At 39.8% G+C, this 24,107-nt stretch overlaps 1 protein-coding gene across 5 annotated transcripts in view; it reads left to right on the plus strand.

Annotated features, from left to right (window-relative positions):
- Positions 1 to 24,107, plus strand: part of OSBPL1A (oxysterol binding protein like 1A) — a 246,521-nt gene that overhangs the window by 192,825 nt on the left and 29,589 nt on the right. For all 5 annotated transcript variants that reach the window (XM_047086888.1, XM_047086890.1, XM_047086889.1 and 2 more), the window contains one exon: positions 13,975 to 14,050. In XM_047086888.1, the coding sequence (XP_046942844.1) occupies positions 13,975 to 14,050 (76 nt within the window). The remainder of the gene's footprint in view (positions 1 to 13,974; positions 14,051 to 24,107) is intronic.

The raw sequence follows: 24,107 nt of genomic DNA on the forward strand, positions 1-24,107 counted from the left end.
CCTCGAAGTATAGGTAAGAGAAAGGTCGGAGACAGAGCTTGTGTGTTGTAAGAGGGACCCAGATGACTTCACAGCCACTGTTGGAAAAGGAAGGGGGCACAGAGCACTCAGATGTTACATCACAAGTGGTCAGCAGTGCACAACCAAGGGCTTGCCCTAAAGATCCGTAGCTATTTTTATGTAAAGAAAGGAGCTGGAGATACACATGTATTTTTTGGTCATTTGAAGAATTAAAACATCGTTAAAAATCTGAAGTGGGGGAAGCCTCCTTCAGTCAAGACACACAAGCTAAAAGCTATTTTTAAAAAAACCCGTAGAAGACATATTTGTGCATTTTTTTCTCTTTAACCTGCAAATGATTCTGTTTGCACTCAATGTGACAGATTAGTGTCTATACAACAAATTCCTAAAAATTGACCAAGAATCCCAGTGGTACACATGATAAAAGTAGGCAGTTTACGGATGCGTAAATTGAGACAGTCATTAAACAGGAAAAGATGTTCTGACTCCATACTAGCCAAAGGAAAGGAATGCAGTAGGACTTTCTAACCGACTGACAAAACTTGGATGAGAATACCTTACTGACCCTGATTGCTGCTGGTGGGGATATGGGAGAAAGTGCCCTCCTAGATTGTTGGTAAAATACGAAATTGCCAAAATCTTTTCAGGAAGGAGTCTGGTAACATCTGGGGAGATAGAAAATAGATACACTTCTTTGACCCAGCAGTCCTACCCCTAGTACTCTGTCCCATAGAAATGAAAGCATCAGATTTAAAAAGGAATGTGATGTATTAAGATGTTTTTGCTGCGTTGTCAGAGCAAAAGAATGAAAACAGTGAATGCCTTTCATGGGGAGCGGCAGAATGTATTTTCGTGTGCAGGATTCTTGTCATGGATTATGATTCACTCTTTGAAAGAATGAGTTTACCGTTTGAGTTGAATAAATTTTCATGAAATACTGAATGGGGAAAGCAAACCATCTAGAAGCATGTATAAATAGTATTCTGGTTTGGAATCTTCCAGTCAGAAGTCCCCTTTGTGTGCACACGTGCCCTACTTGATAAAATGTACAAAAGTATAGAAAAATACTTACCAGGCTTCAAACTGGAGTTACAGGGTATTCAGTGGTGGCTGAGACAGGTAAGTGGGGCAAGCAAAAAAGAACGAAAGGGGGAAAGACTGCATTAAAAATACAATGAGCATGCATGATTTGCTACTGATACAAAGTTACACATATCTGCTTGTGTACCTGTGCATAAAGATATCAGAAAGAAAGACACACTTATCTATCAACTAGGAGGAGTGTTTTTGGTACATTATTCAGTGGGAGAAATGTGATCTGTGGGGTAATATTTCAGTAAAAGAATATATACTTGTATATGCATGTTTGTGCAAAGAGAAAAGTATGGAGGGGAGCCCTCCATGCTGTTACATTGGTATTGGAGATGGGAATAGATAGATGATGGGTTTGTTCCTCCATGCATTGTTTCAGTTGGTACATAAAAACATATTTTATATTTAAAATAACATATTTGAAAAATGAACCATGTAACTTTTTTCTAGGTATGTAAATGCTTGAGATTATCTTTGTTGTCATAGGCTGTGCTGGTTTTGATACAGAAGTTGAACTTCTGAAAATTTAAGAACAAGATTACAAAACTTGATGAATTAAGAAATTTACCTTTCTGGGGTGCCTGGGTAGCTCAGTCGGTTAAGTGTCCAACATTTGGTTTTGGCTCAGGTCATGATCTCATGGTTTTGTGGGCTCAAGCCCTGTGTCGGGCTCTGTGCTGATCGAGTGGAGCCTGCTTAGGATTCTCTCTCTGCCTCTCTTTCTCTCTGTCCCTTCCCCACTCACGCTGTCTCTGTCTCTGTCTCAAAATAAATAAATAAACTTAAAAAGAAATTTGCTTTTTTTCTGCAGTGATTATTAATAGAATGATGAAATATTTTTTAGCTTGTCCATAGAGAAAATATTGAAAGATAGCTATTTAAGTTTCACATATAGATTATGATGTAACATGGATAGCCTCCCCAGATTTGGTTTGGCAAATTACTCTGATACTGTAAACAGAATCAGAAGACCAGTGATAGACTTGGAAAGAGTTCTCTGCATTGCAGGTGGTAGAATATTTATAATACACAGAGAGCTCATACAAATTGAGAAGCTAATTTAGTGGGGATATGATATCACCAATATCTGATGTTTTTATCTTAATATGTATGTACTTTATAAAAATAACAAAGAATTTTTAAGTTTTTTTAAAAATTTTTAAATTTTTAAATTTCGGAATTTTTAAAATTCTTTGAGACTGATGTGCAGGTAAGAAATTGAAACCTGGTCGCCATGAGACTCTAATTGTCCCGGGCATCACTTCATCTCATACACATCTAGCTGCCAGATAAGGTGAGTGTACAGCTGTGGATCGGGCTTGGAGGTTTGCCCCGGGCCGGGCAGGTCAGCTGTGGCCCTGTTTGGCATCCCACGATCTTTACATTTCTCTGTGAAAAAGACCCCACACCCAAGGGTAGCGCTGTTTCAGTCACGTACACACACTCCCCAACACAAGACCTGTGTGATTCGTGTGGCCTCATGAAAGAAGCAGACCTGAAAATCATGAAACAAAAGCTTACTTTTGCCTGCCTTTGTTTTGTAATCTTTTTCTACTCTTTTTAAAAGAGCCTCCATGAGCAAACAGAATTCTGTGTTTACCAGAGTAATCCATGGGGCAAGGGCCAGAAGCCAGTGGTCCTGGTCTCCAGCAGGCAGATCAGGAGGACCTGTGCAGCTCACGTGAATTTGAGAGGCTCTGTCAGGCTGAGCCTCACATACAGTCTCTGCCACTAAAAGTACCTTGAAGATTTAGGGGAGAGTGATCTCTTGAACTTGAACAACCTTTCTTCAGAAGAAGGGGGATTCTAAGTCACGCTGATTTGGTTCAGTCGGGGGTCCGTCCACAACACCGGGTAGGTGGGAATAATGGGATAACGCACTGAGCTGTTCGCTTCACGCACATAAAACAACCGTGGTGAGGCTTTTCACTCAAAACCAGTTATTGTGTTGTTGTGTGGATAGTCGTAGTGTCATCTGTGTGCTTGAAAATAGAACCAGGACACATCACTCTCAGTCCCTGGTACAGGGTGTTTTCTCTCTGTGTGAAGAAAAAAAGGAAGCATAGAATTCAGGATATAATGACTCTCAGATAAACTCCAAGGAAAGAGAATAACTGATCTATGGTTTCAGCCTGAAAATTCTGATCGCTTCTCTCTTCTGTTCTTACTTCTGCCCGGAGTAATTCTCCTTCATTCAGTATCAGTAGGGACTTTTTTTTTTTTTTGTCCTGGTCGGAGCGTAAAATTTTTACATATAGAAACATCTCCTTTTCAGTAGAAATCCTTTTAAAAGTTTTAAATATGATACCTAATTATTAAAAATTTTTATTTCCTCTGCTTTCAAGAATACTACAGAAGATTTAGCATTTTCTTAATCACTAGGTTATAAATTCTTCTGTCTCTCCTTGACTTTAGACTCCTATATTTCAGTGATTTTTGGTTCTTCCCCCACAGGCTCACAGCAGTACTATCCTTGTGTTTTCCAGAAGCGATCACAGAAATTGGACATGTCCAGTAGTAGCCGTTAGCCACTGTGGTTTTTGAGCACTTGAAATGTGGGTAGTGTGATGGAGAAACACAATTTTTAGCCTTAATCTAAGTTAATATAATACAAGTTTTAATTGTAAAAATGAAACTAAAATATTTTTGTATTAAATTGCCATTTTATTGTTTTGATAAGGTTAGACTTCACTTTAGTTGTTGAAAATTGAGCTAAATGGAGATGTGTGCTCTAAGTATAAAATACACATTGGAATTTGAAGTCTTAAGATGGGAAAAAATGTAAAGTACCTCAATTTTTTTGTGTTGCTTACATGTTGACTTGCAAATGTTTTGGACATATTGTGTGAAATACAGTATGTTTTTAATAGTACCATATTGCCTGTGTTCATTTTGTCCATTAGATCTCTGTGACTTATTTGCTCCCCCTTGCAGGTTTGTACTCTTAAACACCATCACTTTTATCTGCCCAACCCCTAGGAACCACCATTTCACTCTCCTTGTTACAGGCTTAGCTTTTTTAGATTGGGCATATAAGGAATACCATATAGGACTTGTCTTTTGCTCTGACTTCTCTCACTTAGTGTAGTGTACTCAAAGTCATTGTGTTGTCACAAATTGAAGGATATGTTCCTTTCTTGTGACTGAGGAATACTCCGTTGTATGTACGTACCACCTCTTTTTTACCCATTCATCCATCGATGGACATTTCGGTTGCTTCCGTATCTTGGCTCTTGTAAATAATGCTGCAGTAAACATGGGAGTGTGTCTGTCTTGTCAAAATCCTGTTTTTATTTCCTTTGGGTATATACCCAGGAGTGAAATTGCTGGATTGTATAGTAGATCTAAATTTTTATTTTTTGAGGAACTATCAGGTTGTTTTACATAGTGGTTGGACCAATTTAGATTCCCATCAAAAGTGTATGGAGGCTTCCCTTTTTACCACATCCTTACCATCACCTGTTGTCTTCTGTTTTCTTGATCGCCATTCTGACAGGTGTGAGGTGATATTTCATTATGGCTTTGATTTGCATTTTCCTGATGATTAGTGATGTTGAACATATTTTCATGTGTCAGTTGGCCATTTTGATTTGGAAAAATGTCTATTTAGCTCTGCTACTAAGTTGACTGAGTTCTTGTTTATTTATTACATTTTTTTTGTTTTTTGTTTTTTTTTTTTTGAGAGAGAGTATGTGTGTAAGCCAGGGAGGGACAGAAAGAAAAGGGGACAGAGGATCTGAAGAGGGCTCTGCACTGATTCCTGACAGCAGCAAGCCTGACATGGGGCTCGAATTCACGAACTGTGAGATCATGACCTGAGCCAAAGTTGGACGCTCAACCGACTGAGCCACTCAGGTGCCCCAAGTTGACTGAGTTATTTATGTATTTTAGACATTAATTCCTTATCTATGTTTACAGAATTTTTCTTTTGTAGGTTGTCTTTTCATTTTGTTGTTGCTTTTGCTATGCAGAGCTTGAGTTTCATGTAGTCCCGTTTGTTTTGTTGGGTTTTTTTTTTCTTTTGTTGTTTGTGCTTTTGAATCCTGCCCCCAGAATTGCCAAGACCAATATTGATGACCTTCCTCCCCCTATTTTCTTCTAGGAGTTTTAAGGTGTATCAGGTCTTATGTTTAAGTCTTTGATCCATTTCTAGTTAATTTTTGTGAGTGGCAGGAGATTGGGGTCCAGTTTCATTATTGTGTCTCTAGCTTTTCTTAGCACCATTTGTTGAAGAGACCATCCTTTCTCCACTGGGTATTCTTGGCTTTCTTGTTGAATATTAGTTGACCAGATGTGCTGGGGTTTAATTCTGGACTTTCTGTTCTGTTCCATTGGTTGATGTGTTTATTTTTGTGCCAATACTATATTGGTTTTTTATTACTTGGTTTTATAGTGTAGTTTGAAATCCAGAAGTGTGATACCTTCAGCTTTGTTCTTTTTTCTCAGTATTGCTTTGGCTATCTGGGATCTTTTGTGGTCCCACAGAAATTTTAAGATTATTTCTATTTCTGTGAAGAATGTCTTTGGTATTTTGACAGGGATTCCATTGAATCTCTAGATTGCTTTGGCTAGTGTGGCTATATTAGCAGTATTAATTCTTCTGTCTGTGAACATGGATGTCTTGCCATTTGTTTGCGTCTTTAATTTCTTTCAGCAAAATTTTGTAGTTTTCATTGTATGGATTTTTCATGTCCTTGGTTAAGTTTATTCCTATTTTATTGTTTTTGATGCTACTGGAAATGCGGTGAGTCTTTTAAATTTTTTTCAGTTGCTTCATCATTAATATAAAGGAATGTAAGTGATTTCCATATGTTGATTTTGTATTCTGCTACCTTACTGAAATTGTTCATTAATTCCAACAGTTTTGTGTGTGTTTGGTTTTTGTTTTTACTAATTCTTTGGGGGTTTCTCTACTCCATTTTCTCAATTTACAATGCGGTTATATCCCAATAAACCCATCAGAGGTTGAAAATATCATAAGTTGAAAATGCATTCAGTACAGCTAACCTACCCAACATCATAGCTTAGCCTAGGAAAAACCATACTCAGAATACTTATATTAGCCTCCAGTTGGGCAAAACCATCTAACACAAAGCCTATTTTATAATAAAGTGTTGAACATCTCATGTAATTTATTGAATACTGTACTGCTAGTGAAAAGCAGAATGGTTATATGAGTACAGGATGGTTATAAGTGTATTGGTTGTTTACCCTTGTGAACTTGTGGTTGATTGGGGGCTGTAGCTGCCATCACCTGGCATCATGAGAGAGTACTGTATGTATAGCCCAGGTAAAGATAAAAATTCAATGCATATGACTTTCACACCATGGTGATGGAAGCCTTTTATTTCTTTGTCTTGCCTACGTCTCTCCAGCTAGGACTTCCAGTGTTATATTGAATACGAGAGGTGGGAGCAGGCATCCTTGCCTTGTTCCTGATCTTAGAGGAAATGCTTTCCATTTCTCTCCAGTATACGCGTATAGTGTTAGCTGTGAGTTTGTCACATGTGGACTTTCTTATGTTGACGTATGTTCCTTCCATACTCAGTCTGTTAAGGGTTTTTAATCACGAAAGGATGTATTTTGTCAAGGGCTTTTTCTTCATCTATTGAGATGATCCTGTGATTATTATCTTTCATTCATTGTTTTAATGTTTTACATTCATTAATCTGTGTATGTTGAACCATACTCACGTCCCAGGGATAAATTCCACTTGGTCCTGATGTATAATCTTTTAACGTGTTCTTGAATTTGGTTTGCTAATATTTTGTCGAGAATTTTTGCATTGGTACTTATCAGGGATATTGGTTTATAGTTTTCTTATGGTATCCTTATCTGGTTTTAGTATATCAAAGTAATGCTAGCTTCACAGTATGAGTTTGGAAGTATTCTTTCTCCTTGGTATTTCATAAGAGTTTGAGGGGGGTTGGTGCTAATTCTCTTTTAAATTTAAATGTTTGATAGATTCTTCAGTGAACCTGTTTGGTCTGCATATTTTCTGCATTGGGAGTTTTTGTTTGTTTTGGTTTTTTTTAATCACTGGTTCAGTCTCTTTACTCATTATTGATCTGTTCAGATTTTTCTATTCTTAATTCAGTGTTGGTAGGTTATGTGTTCGAGAAATGTATCCTAGATTTGTAACGTAGCCTAGAAATGTAACTTAAGTGTATTCTAGGTTATATAATGTGTTGGCATATAATTAATTGTTCATGATGGTCTTATAATTCTGTGTGTTTCTATAGTATCAGTTGTAATTTCTTTTTTTTTCTTTAATGTTTATTTATTTTTGAGAGGATGAGTGGGAGCAGGGAAGGGGCAGAGAGAAAGGGAGACACAGAATCCAAAGCAGACTCCAGGCTCTGAGCTGTCAGCATAGAACCTGATGCAGGGCTTGAACCCATGAACCATGAGATCATGACCTGAGCCCAAGGTGGATGCCTAACTGACTGAGTGACCCAGGCACCCCTATAATTTCTAATTTTGAGTTTTCTTTTTTTTCTTAGTCTAACTAAAGGTTTGTCAATTTTGTTTATATTTTTGAAGAACCAGGTCTTACATCTTAGTTTCATTGATCCTTTCTATTGTTTTTCTGCTCTATTTTACTTATTTGTACTCTGATCCTTATTATTTCCTTCTTTCTGCTAACTTTGGGCTTAGTCTGTTCTTTTTCTAGTTCCTTGAGATGTAAAGTTAGGTTGTTTGAGATCTAATTTCTTAACATACACATTTATTGCATAAATTTTCCTCTCAGAATTGCTTTGTTGCATCCCACAATACTTGGTATGTTGTGCTTTCATTTTCATTAGTTTCAGGATAATTTTTTATTTCCTGTTTGGTTTCTTTTTTGACCCATTGGTTGTTTAGAAGAGTATTGTTTAATTTCCACGTATTTGAAGATTTCCCTTTCCTCTTGATTACTAATTTCATGCATTGTGATCAGAGAAGATAGTTGGTATGACTTCAGTCTTTTGAATTTGCTAAGATTTGTGGCCTATCATATGATCTGTCCTGGAGAATATTCCATGTGCACTTTAAGAAGAATATGTATTCTGCTTTTGGAGAGAATGTTCTGTAGAAGTCCATCTATTCTAAAATGTGGTTTGCTTCTAGTGTCCTTTGGATGATCTGTCCCTTGCTGAAACTGGGGTACTGAATTCCTCTGTAGTTATTGTATTGTTCTCTATTTCTTCTTTAAGATCTATTATTAATTGCTTAAATATTGCACATATGTGTGTGTGTATATATATATATATATATATACATATATATATATATATTCAGTGCTCAGGTGTTGGTACTGTATATATTTATGACTGTTCTCTCTGCTTAATATATTGACTCCCTCCCCTTATCATTTTATAATGACCTTCTTTGCTTTTTGTTACCCTTTTTTGGCTTGATATCTATGTTGCCTGATACAAGTATGGTTATACTAACCTTTTCTTTTCTTTTTGCTTGGAATATCACCTTCCATTCTTTCATATTGAGCCTGTGTGGTCTTTAGAGCTGAAATGAAACTGCAATCAGGCAGCACATAGTTAGCTCTTGTTTTTTAATCTACCCAGCTACTCTGCGTTTTGATTGGTGAGTTCAATTCATTTACATTTAGGGTGATTACTGTTATGTAAGACTTACTACGGCCATTTTACCTTTTGCCTTCTGGTTATTTTGTCTCTGCATTGTTTCTTTTTCTTTCTATTTCTGTCTACCTTTGTAAATTGGTGGTTTTCCATGGTAATTTGCTGAGTCTCCCCCTTTCTTACATTTTGTGTCTTTGCTCTAGATTTTTGCTTTGTGGTAACCGTGAGGTTTGCATGAAACATCTCATAGATAAAATAGTCCTTTTTCCGTTGATAGCAGTCTATCTTCATTCATCTACAAAAGTTTTATCCTTTATTGTTACAGATTACTCTCTTTGCATGCTATGATTTTGTTACCAAGTTGTAGTAGCTTTAGTTACTCTTAATGCTCTTTTCTTGTATGCTATAATTAAGTTTAATATGGTATTTCCAAAAAAAAAAAAAGTTACTGTATTATTACTTGCCTGGTTAATCAGATTGAATTTTGTGTACTTTCATCTTTTCGTTTATGTTTGAAGTGTCTCTTTCAACATTTCTTCTTAAGGCAGGTCTAGTGGTGAACTCCTTTAGCTTTTGTTTGTTTGGGAAAGCCTTTACTTCTCCTTCATATCTGAATGATAGCTTTGCCAGGTGGAGTATTCTCGGCTAGCAGTTTTTGAATATGTCATTCTACTCTCTCATGGCCTGTAGAGTTTCCCCTGAGAAATCTGCTAATAGCCTACTGGGAGTACCTTTGTAGGTTACTGTCTCCCCCATCCCCCACCCCCCATGCCTTTCAAATTCATTCATTATTATTGACTTTGACAGTTGTAATATAATGTGTCTTAGAGAAGGTCTTTATGCCTTGAGGTAATAAGGTGTTTTGTTAGCTTTGTGGACATACGTATTCAGTTGCTTCCTCAGGTTTGGGAAGTTCTCAACTATTTATTTCTTTAAATAGGTTCTCTGTTCCCTTTTTCCTCTCTTCTCCTTCCAACATACCTGTTATTCTTCTATTGGCATTTTAATGGCATCAGATAGTTCTCATAGGGTGCTTTCACTTTTTAAACTCTTCATTCTCTCCTTCCACCTGAATCATTTCTGTATTTCTCTCCTCAAGCTTGCTAATTCTCTCTTCCGTAAGATCTGCTCTGTTCCCAGTGCGTTCTTCATCTCATTTACTGAGTCCTTCAGTTACAGAATTTCTGTTTATTTCTTTTTTTTTAGAATTTCAATCTCTCTGGTAAAACACTTCTATTCGTTAATTTTTTTCCGAGATTATTATATTGCCATTTGGGGTTTTCGTGTAGCTCATTGAATTTCGTCATAACTGCTATTTTAAATTATCAGTTAGATTGCAGTGTTCCATGTCTTTGGGTTCCATTGGTGGAAAATTGTCATTATAGATTTTTATATTATGTGATTTTTCACGGTATTTGATAAGAAGTGCCCCTGCCTCCACATTTGAAGTAGTGAACACCTTTCTTATTTAGCCAAGGTTTCCTTTGCTTTAATTCTAACAGATCAACAGGTTGAACAAGGGTTATCCTTTTGTTTTCCAGAAGATGGGGCTATAGCACAACCTTTTGGTTTTTGTTACCAGAGCTGACTTCCCTGCTAAGGGTGGGGAGTATGAAAAAAAAAGCGGAAGGAGGTGTGTACTTAGCACTTGGGGCTTTGGGTGTACCCATGGCTGGGTCAAGGGAACTTCAAGTGGGAGGGGATTCCAGAGGTTTTTGGGTCAGTCTCTTGCCTCATGGGGCAGACAGCAGATGCTTTCCTTCAGGGGTCTCTCCTCAGGGGGGCCTGGTCCCTCCAGCTCACCTTTTTGCAGGCAGACCCCTCCCCCCGCCGTAACCCTCCCTCCACTTCACTTCCTCTGACAGAAAGGTTGTGTGCTGGCTCACCACAGGACCAGCTGCTCCCTTCTCTGCCGTTGCTGTCGGCTGCTGCCAGGTCTGCCGCCTCTTCCACGGGCCAGTCCACCCCCTCTAGGGTACACAGGCGGATTTCTCGGGCATCTTGCTATGGTGTGCAGAGGCGCTGTGGGTTTTTTTTTTCTCTCCCAGGATATGTATGTCCAATTAGTGGTAAATCAGAAGGGAGAGAAGACGAATGACTCATGGCACCATGATGCTGACATCATTTCCAAATAAAATATATTATTGAAATGAATTTATCTTGCTCTCTTTTTAATATAGCCACTGCGAAATTTAAATTTCTATATGAAGCTTTCGTATTTCTGTGGGAGGTTTCTCAGCTTTGGCATCACTAACATTTGGGGCTGGGTAGTTCTTTGTGTGAGGGCCCATAATGTTCTTTATTGGGTGTTGAGTGACATCCCTGGCCTAGCTGTTCTAGATCAGCTTCCCACCCAGTGCAGGAATGCCTTTCAGGCCATGACAGAAAGGGCTCATTCAGCCTCTGTTTGAAACCTTTACTAAAAAGAATCTCTTGTTTCTCGTATTTGGAATGAATTATAAGACCTTTCTATCAGGATCCTATAACTTCTCCCAGTGGTCCTAGTCCTACTTGAGTAGCACAGAATAAACCAAATTGTTTATGAAAGAGATAATGCATGCTAAAAGGCCTTATACATTCTAAAGTTGATTCATCAAATACTTCAACTCCTCCTTTGTGTTAGGCACTGTCATGGGCAACAGGGATACAGCAGTAGATGAAACGTGAGCTCTCCAGAAGCTCTTAGACCATTTTGGGGGAAGTGGTTAATACTTGAGAGCCTACAGTAGTATGTTGTGTGTTGGTCAGTGCTGTGGAGAATACCGAAGCAAGCAAAGGTGCGTAGGGAGTGCTCTTGTTGAGTGGGGCAGGGTGTGGTTATGGGGATGCTGTTGCTCCTGGCCCCATCCCCTGCTGCTCCAAGACCTCTGTCATGCCTACTGTTCCCCAGACCTCCCGTTTCTTTTGTTTGTTCTGGACTGCACATTTCTTTCATCCATTTCTTATAAGAAATGTTTTCCAGACACATTTGCTTAGCCTCTGGTAAGTCTTCCTGAACTCAGGTGTTCAGGTTCCCTTTAAAAGTGGCACGTGGATCTGAATCCTGGCTCTGGTCTGATCATTGCAGAGTTGCCCTTTGGGAATGTTCTAGCTGCTGTTCTCCTTTTGGCAATCTGAGATTGCACCTGCCTCTTTGGCAGGAGCATCATGCTCTTGACTCAGATTACGGTCAACAACCCTGAGGTCTTTCACTGGGCTACAGCTTCCACGTTGTGTACTTGTCTTGGAGGCCAGTGTTTCTCTTGATGTTTTTGATCAACTTATTGCACACAGTATGATCTAAGGGAGTTTGCTTTTGCAGTCTTACACAAGAAAACATCATGGACTTTATGATGGCCTGTTGCCTTTCACAGTCCCTTTTAGCTCTGCTTTCTGGTTGGGTTCTGGAATAGATAATGTTGCAGATAATCTGGCCTCCTGATGAATGAATAACTACTACATTTTCCTAAAACAACATACTGAGATAAGTGCATAAAAATGAATGTGGGATATTCTCAGGTGGGATTCTTGGCCGGCAGTCCTGTAATTTCTAAATCGAAAATTAAAAAAAAAAAAAAAAACCTTTGGATGTCTTTTATCATCTTGTTTCCAGAGTATTTCTTGCTTTTCTTGCTTTTAATCAGAATAGTGGTACATACCTGTGCTCTCAGTGTAGGCATTGGTTGGGAGGAATTACAGCCCCTCATTCAGTCTTCACAAAGTGTATTTCAGGCTGAAACTTCCTAGCATCTGTTCCATTTATGGCTGACTTTTTCACAGACAAAAGATAGAAACGTTATATAGTTGACCCTTGAACAGTTTACCTCCTGGGCAGTCGAAAATCCATATATAATTTTTGAACCCTCAAAAACTTAACTGCTAATAGCCTACTGTTGACTGGAAGCCTTACCAATAACATAAACAGCCAATTAACACTCATTATGTATGTCATATGTATTATATACTATATGTTACAATAAAGTGAGATTTTAGAAAATCATAAGAGAAAATACATTTATGGTACTGTATTAAAAAAAAAAACCCACATGTAAGTGGACCCATGCAGCTCAAAGCACTGTTCAGGGGTCAACTGTACACATCTCTAAAACTGCACTGTGAATGTGCTAATGGTAGATGATGGCTGGGATTCTGTCCCTAGGTTCCATTGTTCATGTTACAGAGATTCATGGTCCTGGATGGTGGAGAATGTGATTTAAATACCATCTGTGGCTACTTATCCAGCAGATTGGTTAGATGAGAAATCTGCCAAATGAGCAGTGTGTGTTTCTAAAAAAGAAAAAGAAGTCAGAAGAATTTCACCGTGGAGGATTTAAAAATATTATTCATTTTAAAACTTTATGTTAACTTCTATAATTCAGATTAGTTTGTAGAATAAAAGTTCTTTAGAAGATAAATTGTTTTGTTTACTATTTTGATGTTTCAGTTACGTAGGTATATTCTAAGCAGCAATTGCTAAACCCGCATCCCTTGCCATAATCTAAGATAACCGAAAAAAAATGTATTAACGGTTTTAGGAAGTTGGCCTGGCATCTCTGCCCGCTGCCCCCAGTAGTGCTGCCACTGTGATTTTTGGAAGGGGGGTCAGCTTCTGACCAGCCAGGTCTGGATGCCTGAGCCCTGACATGTGGCTTACCTAGGCCACTCTGCCACTGACATCCACCAGCCTTCTGGCTACCTTGAAACCCCTGCAGAGGCTTTGAAAGTGCTCCTTCTGTAGAGCTTAATTTGCAAGGGGTTTCCTGTCTTATCCAGAGGGGCTAAATTTTGTTCACATCAGTGTCTTTGGTGTTAACATATGAAGCCAGGCCTAAATTTTACTTCGGCTTTATAATTCATTTGCATTTTTCCATTTAGTTTCTTAAAAACCTTTAGGCCCTGTGATGGTGTTTTGTTTACATTATTCAGCAGCTAGAGTAAAATCATGTATGAAGTATCCAGAAGTGGTAGGTATGTCTAGGACCAAACGACAGAGTCTGCTGTGCTAGCACATGAAAGGAAGGTGTACCTGTGAGGTGGTGCAGAAAGCTGGACACCAGCAGGGAGAGCTAGAATCCTAGGATCAGAATGACAGCAAAGGCACAGGGCCAGCGGGCCTGTTGTGACACTTCTCAGGGGCCAGCATAGCAGTGATTGGGGTATAGCTTCTGGAAGACCCTGTTGTACACATTTTTAAGGTGTCCATACATGCATGCCTGTGGTGTTCATATTAATGGCAATAGCTTTTCCCTCCTAGTGACAATGGCATTAAAATTAAATGTTTATTTTTCTTTTCTTCTTTCAGAACAAGCCTGCCCTCCCCTATGTTTTCCAGAAATGACTTCAGTATCTGGAGCATCCTAAGAAAATGTATTGGAATGGTAAATTGCCTATCAATTTTCTAATGTAACATTAAGCAGCCATGTTTCCTTACATATTCTTTGGGAGGGAATCTTAATGTTGGCATAAAAGTAATGTACAACAAAGTTTACGGAAACTTGAGATTCGGAAATTAGGAAAGGTCTTAGGTTTGCCTGACAGAATTTGAACCACTCTTTGTGCCATTTTAATAGGATTTCAGTGTGACTTTTCACTGTTGAGAAAATAGGAAAAGAAAATGCTCTTTTCCTGTTGTCACACCACATTTGTGTTTCCCCATAAAATTACCCAGAAATTCTCTCAGAAAGCAGACTCACCAAAGTGTAGGATATAATTTCATGTGCACTTCTTCATACGAGCTACTTGTTTTGAGCTTTGAATTTTAAGTGTGGTATATTAGATATTTGGAATGTGTCTCTGCTTGGCTGTGTAGGTAGATCTGATTTGGGGGGAAGGGCAGCACCTGGCAAAATTTGCTAAATTCCATGAAGCCTTAAGTTCTTTTTAAAACAATGGTCCACATATTGGGGCGCCTGGGTGGCTGAGTCGGTTGAGTGTCCGGCTTCGGCTCAGGTCATGATCTCACCGTTCGTGAGTTCGAGCCCCACTTCAAGCTCTGTGCTGACAGCTCAGAGCCTGGAGCCTGCTTCGGATTCTGTGTCCCGCTCTCTCTCTGCCCCACTCCTGCTTGTGCTGTGTCTCTGTCTTTCAAAAATAAATAAACCTAAAAAATTTTTTTTTTAAATAATGGTCCACAGCTCCAACCAGATATCAGTTAGGCTAGAATTCTGAGTAAAGTTCTCTTCATTCTGCTAGCAGGAACTTTGACCAACTAGAATGATGAACAACGTAAAACATGTGAGTCCTGAGCTGCTAAAGAAATCTGCCTGGACATTACTTTTTGTAATGTGACAATTGAACATGCTCCGGGAACTTCCTGCACCAAGAAGTATAGTCACTTTCCGCTGCTTGCCATCCATGAAACTCATGACATGCCCACTTCGGCATTCTCTAATGTCTGTGTTCTCTGCATGGGGTTACCTCATCTGAGACTTTCCAAATGGGACCAATGAGCTAATCCCAGAAATAGTCATTTTAAACAAATATTTTCCAATTCTATGTGGAGAGTAACTCAACTAAGGTCTACAGCCGGGTAATGGGATTTATCCCAACTTTTCTGCTTCCTATCTGTGAGACCCCGGGGAACCTGTTATACCTCCTAGAAGGGGTTTTCTACTGGGTAAAGTTAGAATAATTTGTACCTTAGAGGTGTATTGAGAGAGAAATAACATAATTTCTGTAAATTGTCTAAGAAGTCCCTGGTTTAGCATAATGCTCAATTTTATTATTAGCAGCAGTTAATTACACTAAAGAATCAGAGCACCTGCCTCTAATTAAGACTCATCAGGACAAACCAAATGTATATTTTCTTAAGACATTAATTATACATGTTACTGTCTTTGGATCTCTAATTTTCAGGGAAAGAATTAATATTTGTATTCTACAGAGGCAATATTTTTCAAACCCTTAGTAAACATATTTACCACCATGACTTAGTATGCAAATAGGTATATTTGTGTGTTTAAAATTAAAACCAGGGACGCCTTCGGTGGCTCAGTTGGTTAAGCGTCCAACTCTTGATTTCAGCTCAGATGAGGATCTCATGGTCCTGGGATGGAGCCCTGTGTCAGACTGCACACTGGGTGTGGAGCCTGCTTGAGATTCTCTTTCTCTCTCTCTGCCCCTCCCCTGCTTGTGTGCACACATGCAGTCTCTCTCTCTCTCAAAAGAAAAATAGTAAAATTAAACCAGTTTCACAAAAGGAATATTCATCCTTACAATAAATGATACTTCCATTTATGTTAAATTAATGCTGATTCCAACTTATTAAATGCATTACATAATCTCTGGTGAATGAAACCCTCACTGTAGAATTAATACCACATCTGTCAAAGACTATGTGGTCAACAGAATTTGTATGCAAACTTCAGCTGTGGTTGAGCATTTTGGGACACCATGGAAAATACAGTTTTCTGTTCTCTTGCTTGAATCTGTCTGCTACCATCTTCTGTCTCACAAGTATCAGATTTAGTGGCGGTGTCATGAATTTGTTTAGGCTAGTCTAGTTTATGTCTAAAGCAACCATTCTGCCTAAATGGAGAATATTCTTTTAAAAGATAGGACATAATGTTATGTTGGATCATACCTGTCATACTTTGAAAGATAAACTCTTATTTCTCTAGAAGAATGTTTTCACTTTTACTTTTTATGGTAGAACTATTTGTATAAATAAACGTTCTCTACTAAATTTATAAGAGGCTAACATTCCTAGAGGGACATTTACTAATGTGGATTGAAGGAATTATCTAGCATTTGGAAATCTTGTAAGCACTGTATTAGGATCCCCTCTCATAGACGATAGAAACAATCGAAAGGTGTAACAGTTGGCCAACAATAGACATTTAAAGTACAGTATATCGTAAAAATAAAGTACAGTGAATCTTTTTTAAACAGCTTATTTATTTATTTTGAGAAACTACAAGCTGGGGAGGGGCAGAGACATCAGGTGAGAGAGAGAGAGAGAGAGAGAGAGAGAGAATATGCCAAGCAGGCTTCATGCTAGGAGCATGGTGCCCATTGTGGGGTTCGATCCCACGAACCGTGATATCATGACCTGAGCCAAAATCAAGAGTTGGACACCTAACCGACTGAGCTACCCAGGCGCCCCAAGTGCAGTGTATCTTGAGAGAAACAAATATCATCATTAGAGTAAGTTTTTAAAAGTAATTTTTGTTATTGACCCCTCCAATATCTGCCTCCTTCCACCCTCCAAAAGAAAATAGTTCAAAACTTAGAAAATGTAATATCCATAATGTTTTTGTACTGAAGTTCAAAACAAAGTCATTTTTAAAAATCCTGCAGTGCATTTCTGTGATTATTTTTTTCTTTTTCAGATTGTTAAAAGTTTATTTTTGAGAGCGCATGTGAGCAAGAGAGGGGCAGAGAGAGAGAGGTGGGGGAGAGAGAATCCCAAGCAGGCTCCTCACTGTCAGTGCAGAGCAGAGAGCAGTCAGTGCAGAGCCAATACTAGGCTTAAACCCACAAACCATAAGATCATGACCTGAGCCGAAATCAAGAGTTGGACGCTTAATGGACTGAGCCACCCAGGCGCACCCTACATTTCTATGATTCTGTTACACTGAACAAACACTTGAGGGGCACCTGGCTGGTTGGGTCAGTGGAACGTGCAACTCTTGACCTCGGGGTTATGAGCTCAAGCTCCATGTTGGGTACAAAGATTACTTAAAAATAAAAATCTTTTTTTTAAAAATTTTTTTTTCAACGTTTTTTATTTATTTTTGGGACAGAGAGAGACAGAGCATGAACGGGGGAGGGGCAGAGAGAGAGGGAGACACAGAATCCGAAACAGGCTCCAGGCTCTGAGCTGTCAGCACAGAGCCCGACGCGGGGCTCGAACTCACGGACCGCGAGATCGTGACCTGGCTGAAGTCGGACGCTTAACCGACTGCGCCACCCAGGCGCCCCAAAAATAAAAATCTTTAAAGAAAAAATAAGTACATGACTTTTATGAACTCATGATGTTGAGTGTAGAGATTACTTAAAAAAATAAAATCTTGGGGCGCCTGGGTGGCGCAGTCGGTTGAGCGTCCGACTTCAGCCAGGTCACGATCTCGTGGTCCGCGAGTTCGAGCCCCGCGTCGGGCTCTGGGCTGACGGCTCGGAGCCTGGAGCCTGTTTCCGATTCTGTGTCTCCCTCTCTCTCTGCCCCTCCCCTGTTCATGCTCTGTCTCTCTCTGTCCCCAAAATAAATAAACGTTGAAAAAAAAAAAATAAATAAATAAATAAAATCTTAAGAAAATACTCAAACACTTCACTTCCTTTCAATGTGGGCAAATCTCCATTGCAAAAGCCATATACATTTCTTTCAGCCAGCTCTTCCCCGTAACTCCACATTCCCAGCTTCTCAACTCTATAATAAGTCTTAAAAGTAGCGGAGGATATTTGGTATGGAACCATAGCTTTTTATAATGTCTCCGTTGACTTGAGAGCATGCCAGAGCAGAGTGGAGAGTGTGAGTGTCCTGCAGGTGAAAACCTCACGAGTATACACTGAACTGGGGTCCAGTCCCAACTTTTTAAAAGCTTCGTGCCCCTTGTGATGATTTGGTTTTATTGTATAGTATCATTGTTCAAAATACATGGCTTTGGGGCAACTCGCTGGCTCAGTTGGTAGAGCATGAGACTCATGATCTTGGGGTGTGAGTTTGAGCCCCATACTGGGTATAGAGATTACTAAAAAATGAAAAAAAAAAACCCAAAACATAAATACATAGCTTTTATGAACTCATGACGGATGCTTATCTGCCAGGTGTGGTCTAGGTATAATTTGTCTTGATCAGGAAGGAAAGTCCGAGATCTTCTCCTGACATTGGCCATACTGGACCTCAGTGCCCTGCTGTGCCGTCTCCAGCCGGCTCACTTTGACCCTGTCTTCCATTTCCACATATGTATGCATTTTGCTTTGCTGCTTCTAAGAGAGTATGGATGGAACTGGAGGATATTATGCTAAGTGAAATAAGTCAGAGAAAGACAGATATCCTATGTTTTCATTCATATGTGGAACTTGAGAAACTTAACAGAAGACCATGGGGGAAGGGAAGGGGGAAAAAATAGGAATAGAAAGGGAGGGAGGCAAACCACAAGAGACTCTGAAATACAGAGAACAAACTGAAGGGGGGTGGGGTAAGAGGGGAAAATGGGTGATGGGCATTGAGGAGGGCACTTGTCAGGATGAGCACTGGGTGTCGTATGTAAGCGATGAACCATGGGAATCTACCCCCAAAACCAAGAGCACACTGTATACACTGTATGTTAGTCAACTTGACAGTAAATTATATTAAAAAAATAAAAAGAATATGGAGACTTAGATTTCCAAAACTAATGACATCTTCCTTTGTCCTTCCAATCTGTTTTGGACAGGATTATGTTACTAAATGTTGGATTATACTACGTGAAATGAATACTTTACATAACTGATATTCAACTCTAAAACTCTCCTGTGATTGAAGCTTTTACAAAACAGATTCCCAGCTCAGAGCTAATACTGATACTGGTTAGTGGTTTGAAACCTTTCTTCCTTATTTCCTTACTCCCATTGTCCTTTTGTTGAAGGGCTCTGATCTCATAATCCCATTGTCCTGCACTTCCCGTTTTTCTTTCTCCTCTTCTCTCTCATCCCTTCCGCGTTTCTCAGCGGGACTCACCCAGAGGTTAGGTCCTGGGTGTTCATGCCTAGTGACTTTCAAAACCAGGGCCAGCACCAGGGTGAGGCCCAGAATTTGAGTAGGCAACTGTGCCCAGGGCTTTGCAGGTGCTAACCCTGTGTTCACTAAATATCTTGAAGTCATAGAATATTAGTGTTGGATTGTTATGAGAAATGAGAAAGGTCTGATACATTATAAATATATATGACCTTTTAAAATGAAAATGTGATATTACTGTTAATGATGTCCAGTGGAACCAAATACCATAGAGATTTCAATACAAGAGCAAGCTGTTACTTTAAGAGTTGAAAAGTTTACAGTTCCATTTGCTCCTTTGATTCATTCTTCTTCTCCATATTTCCTACACTTTTTATCTTTTAAGGTCTTTTACTGATTATCACACTTTGCTATCACAAAAATACTTATAAAAATAAAAATCAGACAGTGTATATCCTGTGACCTTAAGACTTTAAGTTTCTTTGCGTCTTGTTATTCTTACAAGTATTAATATGTGAGTTATCAAAATAACAAGCATTACAAAATTTATGAAAATATTAACATAAAGGGTGAAATGTTCATAAAATGGATTTTTTCTGCTGGGTTTAGAGATCTGAGAATGTCACCTATCTATTGCTAGAATGTGATGGACTTTTCAATAACAGTTATGTAATTTCTTAATAGATTCTGGGATTAAAAAACCTTGCTCATATTAGTAGACAGATGGGAGTAGGGATTTGGTGGGGTTTTTGAATCTCGCAATACCGTTCAGTTCTTCAACCCTTTGCCAACTGCGTGCCACAAGTTCAGGTAACAATGTATTATCAAAAACATTTTTAAAAAGGAGGTTAGAGTGGGAGACAGCCAAAGCATAAGAGACTCTTAAAAACTGAGAACAAACTGAGGGTGATGGGGGTGGGAGGGAGGGGAGGGTGGGTGATGGGTATTGAGGAGGTCACCTTTTGGGATGAACACTGGGTGTTGTATGGAAACCAATTTGACAATAAACTTCATATATTGAAAAAAAATTTTTTTTTATGATCCATAAGTTGACAGCTCAATTGGGACTTTCTTCAGTGTTACTGTGAACAAATTTGGAGAAGTCTAACTCGTAGAAGGTCTTCTGAGCCTCCATTGGAGTCATAGGTGCCTTGGTCTCTGGGAAATGTAGCCAGAGAAGCTTTGCCAGGGCTCTCAACTCTTGGTGCACACATAGCTCTGCTCTTACTCACATGTACATTGCAGTAGTGAGACGGGGATGAGAAAATTGAAATATTTTTCGCTGAAACACACCTGTATCAGTATAATAATTTTTGATAAAATGCTTTTATCTTACCGTGAGCTTTACAGTTTTTCCCTCAAAACCACAGATCTAGCTCATTCACTTGATGCAGGGTGCCTGCACACAGCCGTAGAGCCGGTCCATACTCGGACACATCCCAGGTCAACTGGATGTCCTGCCAGGAGTGATGGTATTTTGGGGTTCAGATAAACATGTTAGTATATGTCACTGTGACATCTGTCCCATTCTTGAATTCTAAATCTAAGATTGATACAGACTGAGGTAAGATTTGGAGCTTTGCCAAAGCTGGTACATGATAGATACTGACTTGAGAGACGGGGAACAGAAACAGCAAAGTAGTTAAACAAAACCTAGCATCTTTACCACCTTCCTTTCCAGTCTTCTGAAATCAGAATACCCTGGTATGGGAGAAATGGCCAGAAGAGCCCTTTTCTGATGTCAGGTCTTTCCCTTAACTGAAACAGGGAAAGTCATGGGGCCCTCATGCAGGTTATGGCGCCTCAGTTAAAGGGGCCTCACTGATACCAGTACTGTACTTCTACACCTCCCTTCGTTTGGTACCCTAACGAGTTTTACATTTCAGAGTGAGAATACTATACAGTGATTGAGGATGGTGTGAGGTGTCCCCCCACCCCACCCCCGTCACAGAAGAGTAGTAGAGGGCAAGTGGGAGAAGAGAAAGCATGACCTCCAATGCAGGTTGTCTGCTCAGACCTTCCCATAATTAGGTAAGAGTGCCTGTGGAGGCTGAGCCTCTGGAAATTGGTTCCCTTAAAGCAGCCCCGCCCACGTAGCTACTAGCCAGTCTTTGTGCACCTTGAGTGAATACAGGGTGAAGACTGAGATCCATCCAGGCGTCAGCCAGTACATCTGTTGTCCTTCCACGTTCCTGTCGTGGTTGTCCAGACTTCGGTTAAATGCCTCCCAACTCTGAAAATACTCCGCTACTAGACAGGAAGAATAGGAAAAGAATATCTTTTTGTTCATCTTTTTCCTTGTAGCTTGTCTTCTGTTTTTCTTTCTGTTTTTTACCGTTGGTTTGCACCAAGCTGAGCACAGTGTGGTTCAGTTCACACACAAACACATACCCCTTTCCTGCTCCACAGTTCCTTCATTTCCAAGTGTGTTATCTCCCACTCATTCCCCTGTTGTGTTCCCCTTGGGCAGGTCTGTGAGAGCTGAGGAACAGTGGTGTGACCAACAGCAGAAGGCATAAGGGCGGGAGGCCTTTTTTAAACTGCTCATCCAGATGGTCCCAGGAGTCTTTTGAGTTCTTCGTGCGGCTGCTTTGGGCACAATCAGTGGTATTCAGATAGCAAGAACCTCTCATGCAAGATAAACTAGTAGATAGATGGTAGACATCTTATGGAGGGAGGGGGCTGAGTAGCTGAAGATGTGAAAGAGACCTTTGACCCTCCAAAGCCCTTAAATGTAAGCGGGATGAATGTTTACATCCTTGGTAGCTGTGGGAGGTGGGGCGGTGGGGGGGGGGTTGAGGAAGGAGCCAGTGCCAACTTCATCTTGCAGAAGGGACATCCAACAAGCAGAACCAAGGCTGCTTCTAGCACTTGCCCAACACTGAGGAGCCTGGAAACCCATTTAGTGCTTGGGTCCCACTCCTGGGTGAGGACTCTGCCTGCACGCTGGCTGCCTGGGCAAACGAGCAGACGAATTTAGCCAGAGACCTAAGTTGAGTTTCTCTCTGTAACCCAGGTCTTAAATATTTGCACAATTGGGTATTACAGTGTTAGAGTTTACAGCTATAAAATATTTTCCATTTTAGCTGGGATCAAACTTGGCCTTGCCTTCAGGTTGTTTATATAGTGCTCCAAAGATGAAGCAAACAGCCTTCTCTCTCTCTCTCTCTCTCTCTCTCTCTCTCTCTCTCTCTTTCTCTTTCTCTTTCTCAGTTTGTCAGGAGATGAGAAATTGCAATTAAGAGTTTCTTCAGTTTCATCATTGGTTGCTATTAATTTGCATGGATAAATTTAAACTGTGTTTTTAGCTGGGTCACAGGGTGGAACTGCCTGGCATAAATATTTAATTTTTCAGCCGACTGATGCTCCCAGTGATCAGAGTAGCCTAGTTCATGTTTCTTCCTGAAACTTGACCCTCATAATGTGTGTTGTATCTTTTCCTATTATTGGAATCTGCACAGTACTAATTAGTATACGGTATCTAGAGAGTCCACTACCAAACTTTATTATATGGGAAGTAAAAGTGAGGTCACTGTAAAATTCCAAAACGGAATGAAATAAGGTTTCTGTCACTTGAGTTTTCATTACATACCTAGGGAACTGTAGATTTTAACAATTAAAAATTACTGTAATATTATTTTAAAATAATTTCACTAATAGAGGCAATAAAATTAAGTCTATTGCTGTATTTTAAGAGTATAAATACTCCTACTCTTCTCATTCTCAGGGTGAGGCTGTTGTTATGGTGGACTGGATTTATGTATGTATGTTCTCCGGGATCTTTTCTTTCCTTTGTATTCCCTCTCTGATATTTGGCCCAGATGTGTGCCTTTTCATTTCTCTGAATGCTTACGTTCTGGGCTAACTAAAAGAAGTAAGAGTTTAAATTGTTCTAGATTACAACATTGGATTTAAAGAAGCTTATTTAGATTAGGAGCTTTTCAAATGATTGGAAATAATCTACCCATTGAATTCATGATAAAACCATGTCCTTTGTGCAGTGGTCTCAGAGTTTACACTACGCCCACTTTCACTGACTCACTAACTCCTATAAAGTCTAGCCAACCAGTGTGAGAGGCCAGTGGCTAGTAGACCCTGGATGGTCCTGTCCTTGCCTGTATATTTTCCCCGGGGGGGGTGGGGGCTATATGTGAAGAGGTGCAGCATACCCAGCATTGCTTTAGAGATGAAAGATTAAGCCCCTAGGACACGATTCTCATCTGATCCTCTGTAATTAGGGACAAGCTAAAATGCCCTCACCTCTAGCACATATCCTGTTCCCTCAGGGAATATTTTGTAGTCCTTTTAGTACCTTTTGGGGGGAAAAAATCCAGAATCAAGCTTTGAAGTAAAGTTCTTCATTGCTGTAATGAGTACATCTCATCCTGATGTTGTACACAACGAAGTGAAATGTAGAGATGAAGAATGGCACGGTGTGGGTCACATACTAGTCAAGGACATGACTCAAGTCGTCCCCTCCGTGAATTCCTGTCTTGGTGATTGGATGGAGCAGCTAGCCGGCCAGCAGAGAGAACCTTACCAGGGGGACCGCGGCCATCCCGTCCTGGCTGGGGCTCCAGGGGGAGCAGGGGTCCTTTCCTTCAGTCCCTCACCCTTTAAAGTCAGAGCGCGGAAGCCATGCTGCTTTCTCAATAGCTTTTCTACAGCCCAGGCGACCAGGTGAAGTATCCCAACCTCTGAGGCTCTCTTGCCTCTCTGCATCTGGGAGGACTTGGCACTCTTGCATGCATTCTTAATGGTAATAGCTCACATTTATT

Source organism: Lynx rufus, unplaced genomic scaffold (assembly GCF_022079265.1).
Source record: "Lynx rufus isolate CCGP_SWC_20201006 ecotype Redwood Valley unplaced genomic scaffold, mLynRuf1.p SCAF_22, whole genome shotgun sequence".
Taxonomy (NCBI): domain Eukaryota; kingdom Metazoa; phylum Chordata; class Mammalia; order Carnivora; family Felidae; genus Lynx; species Lynx rufus.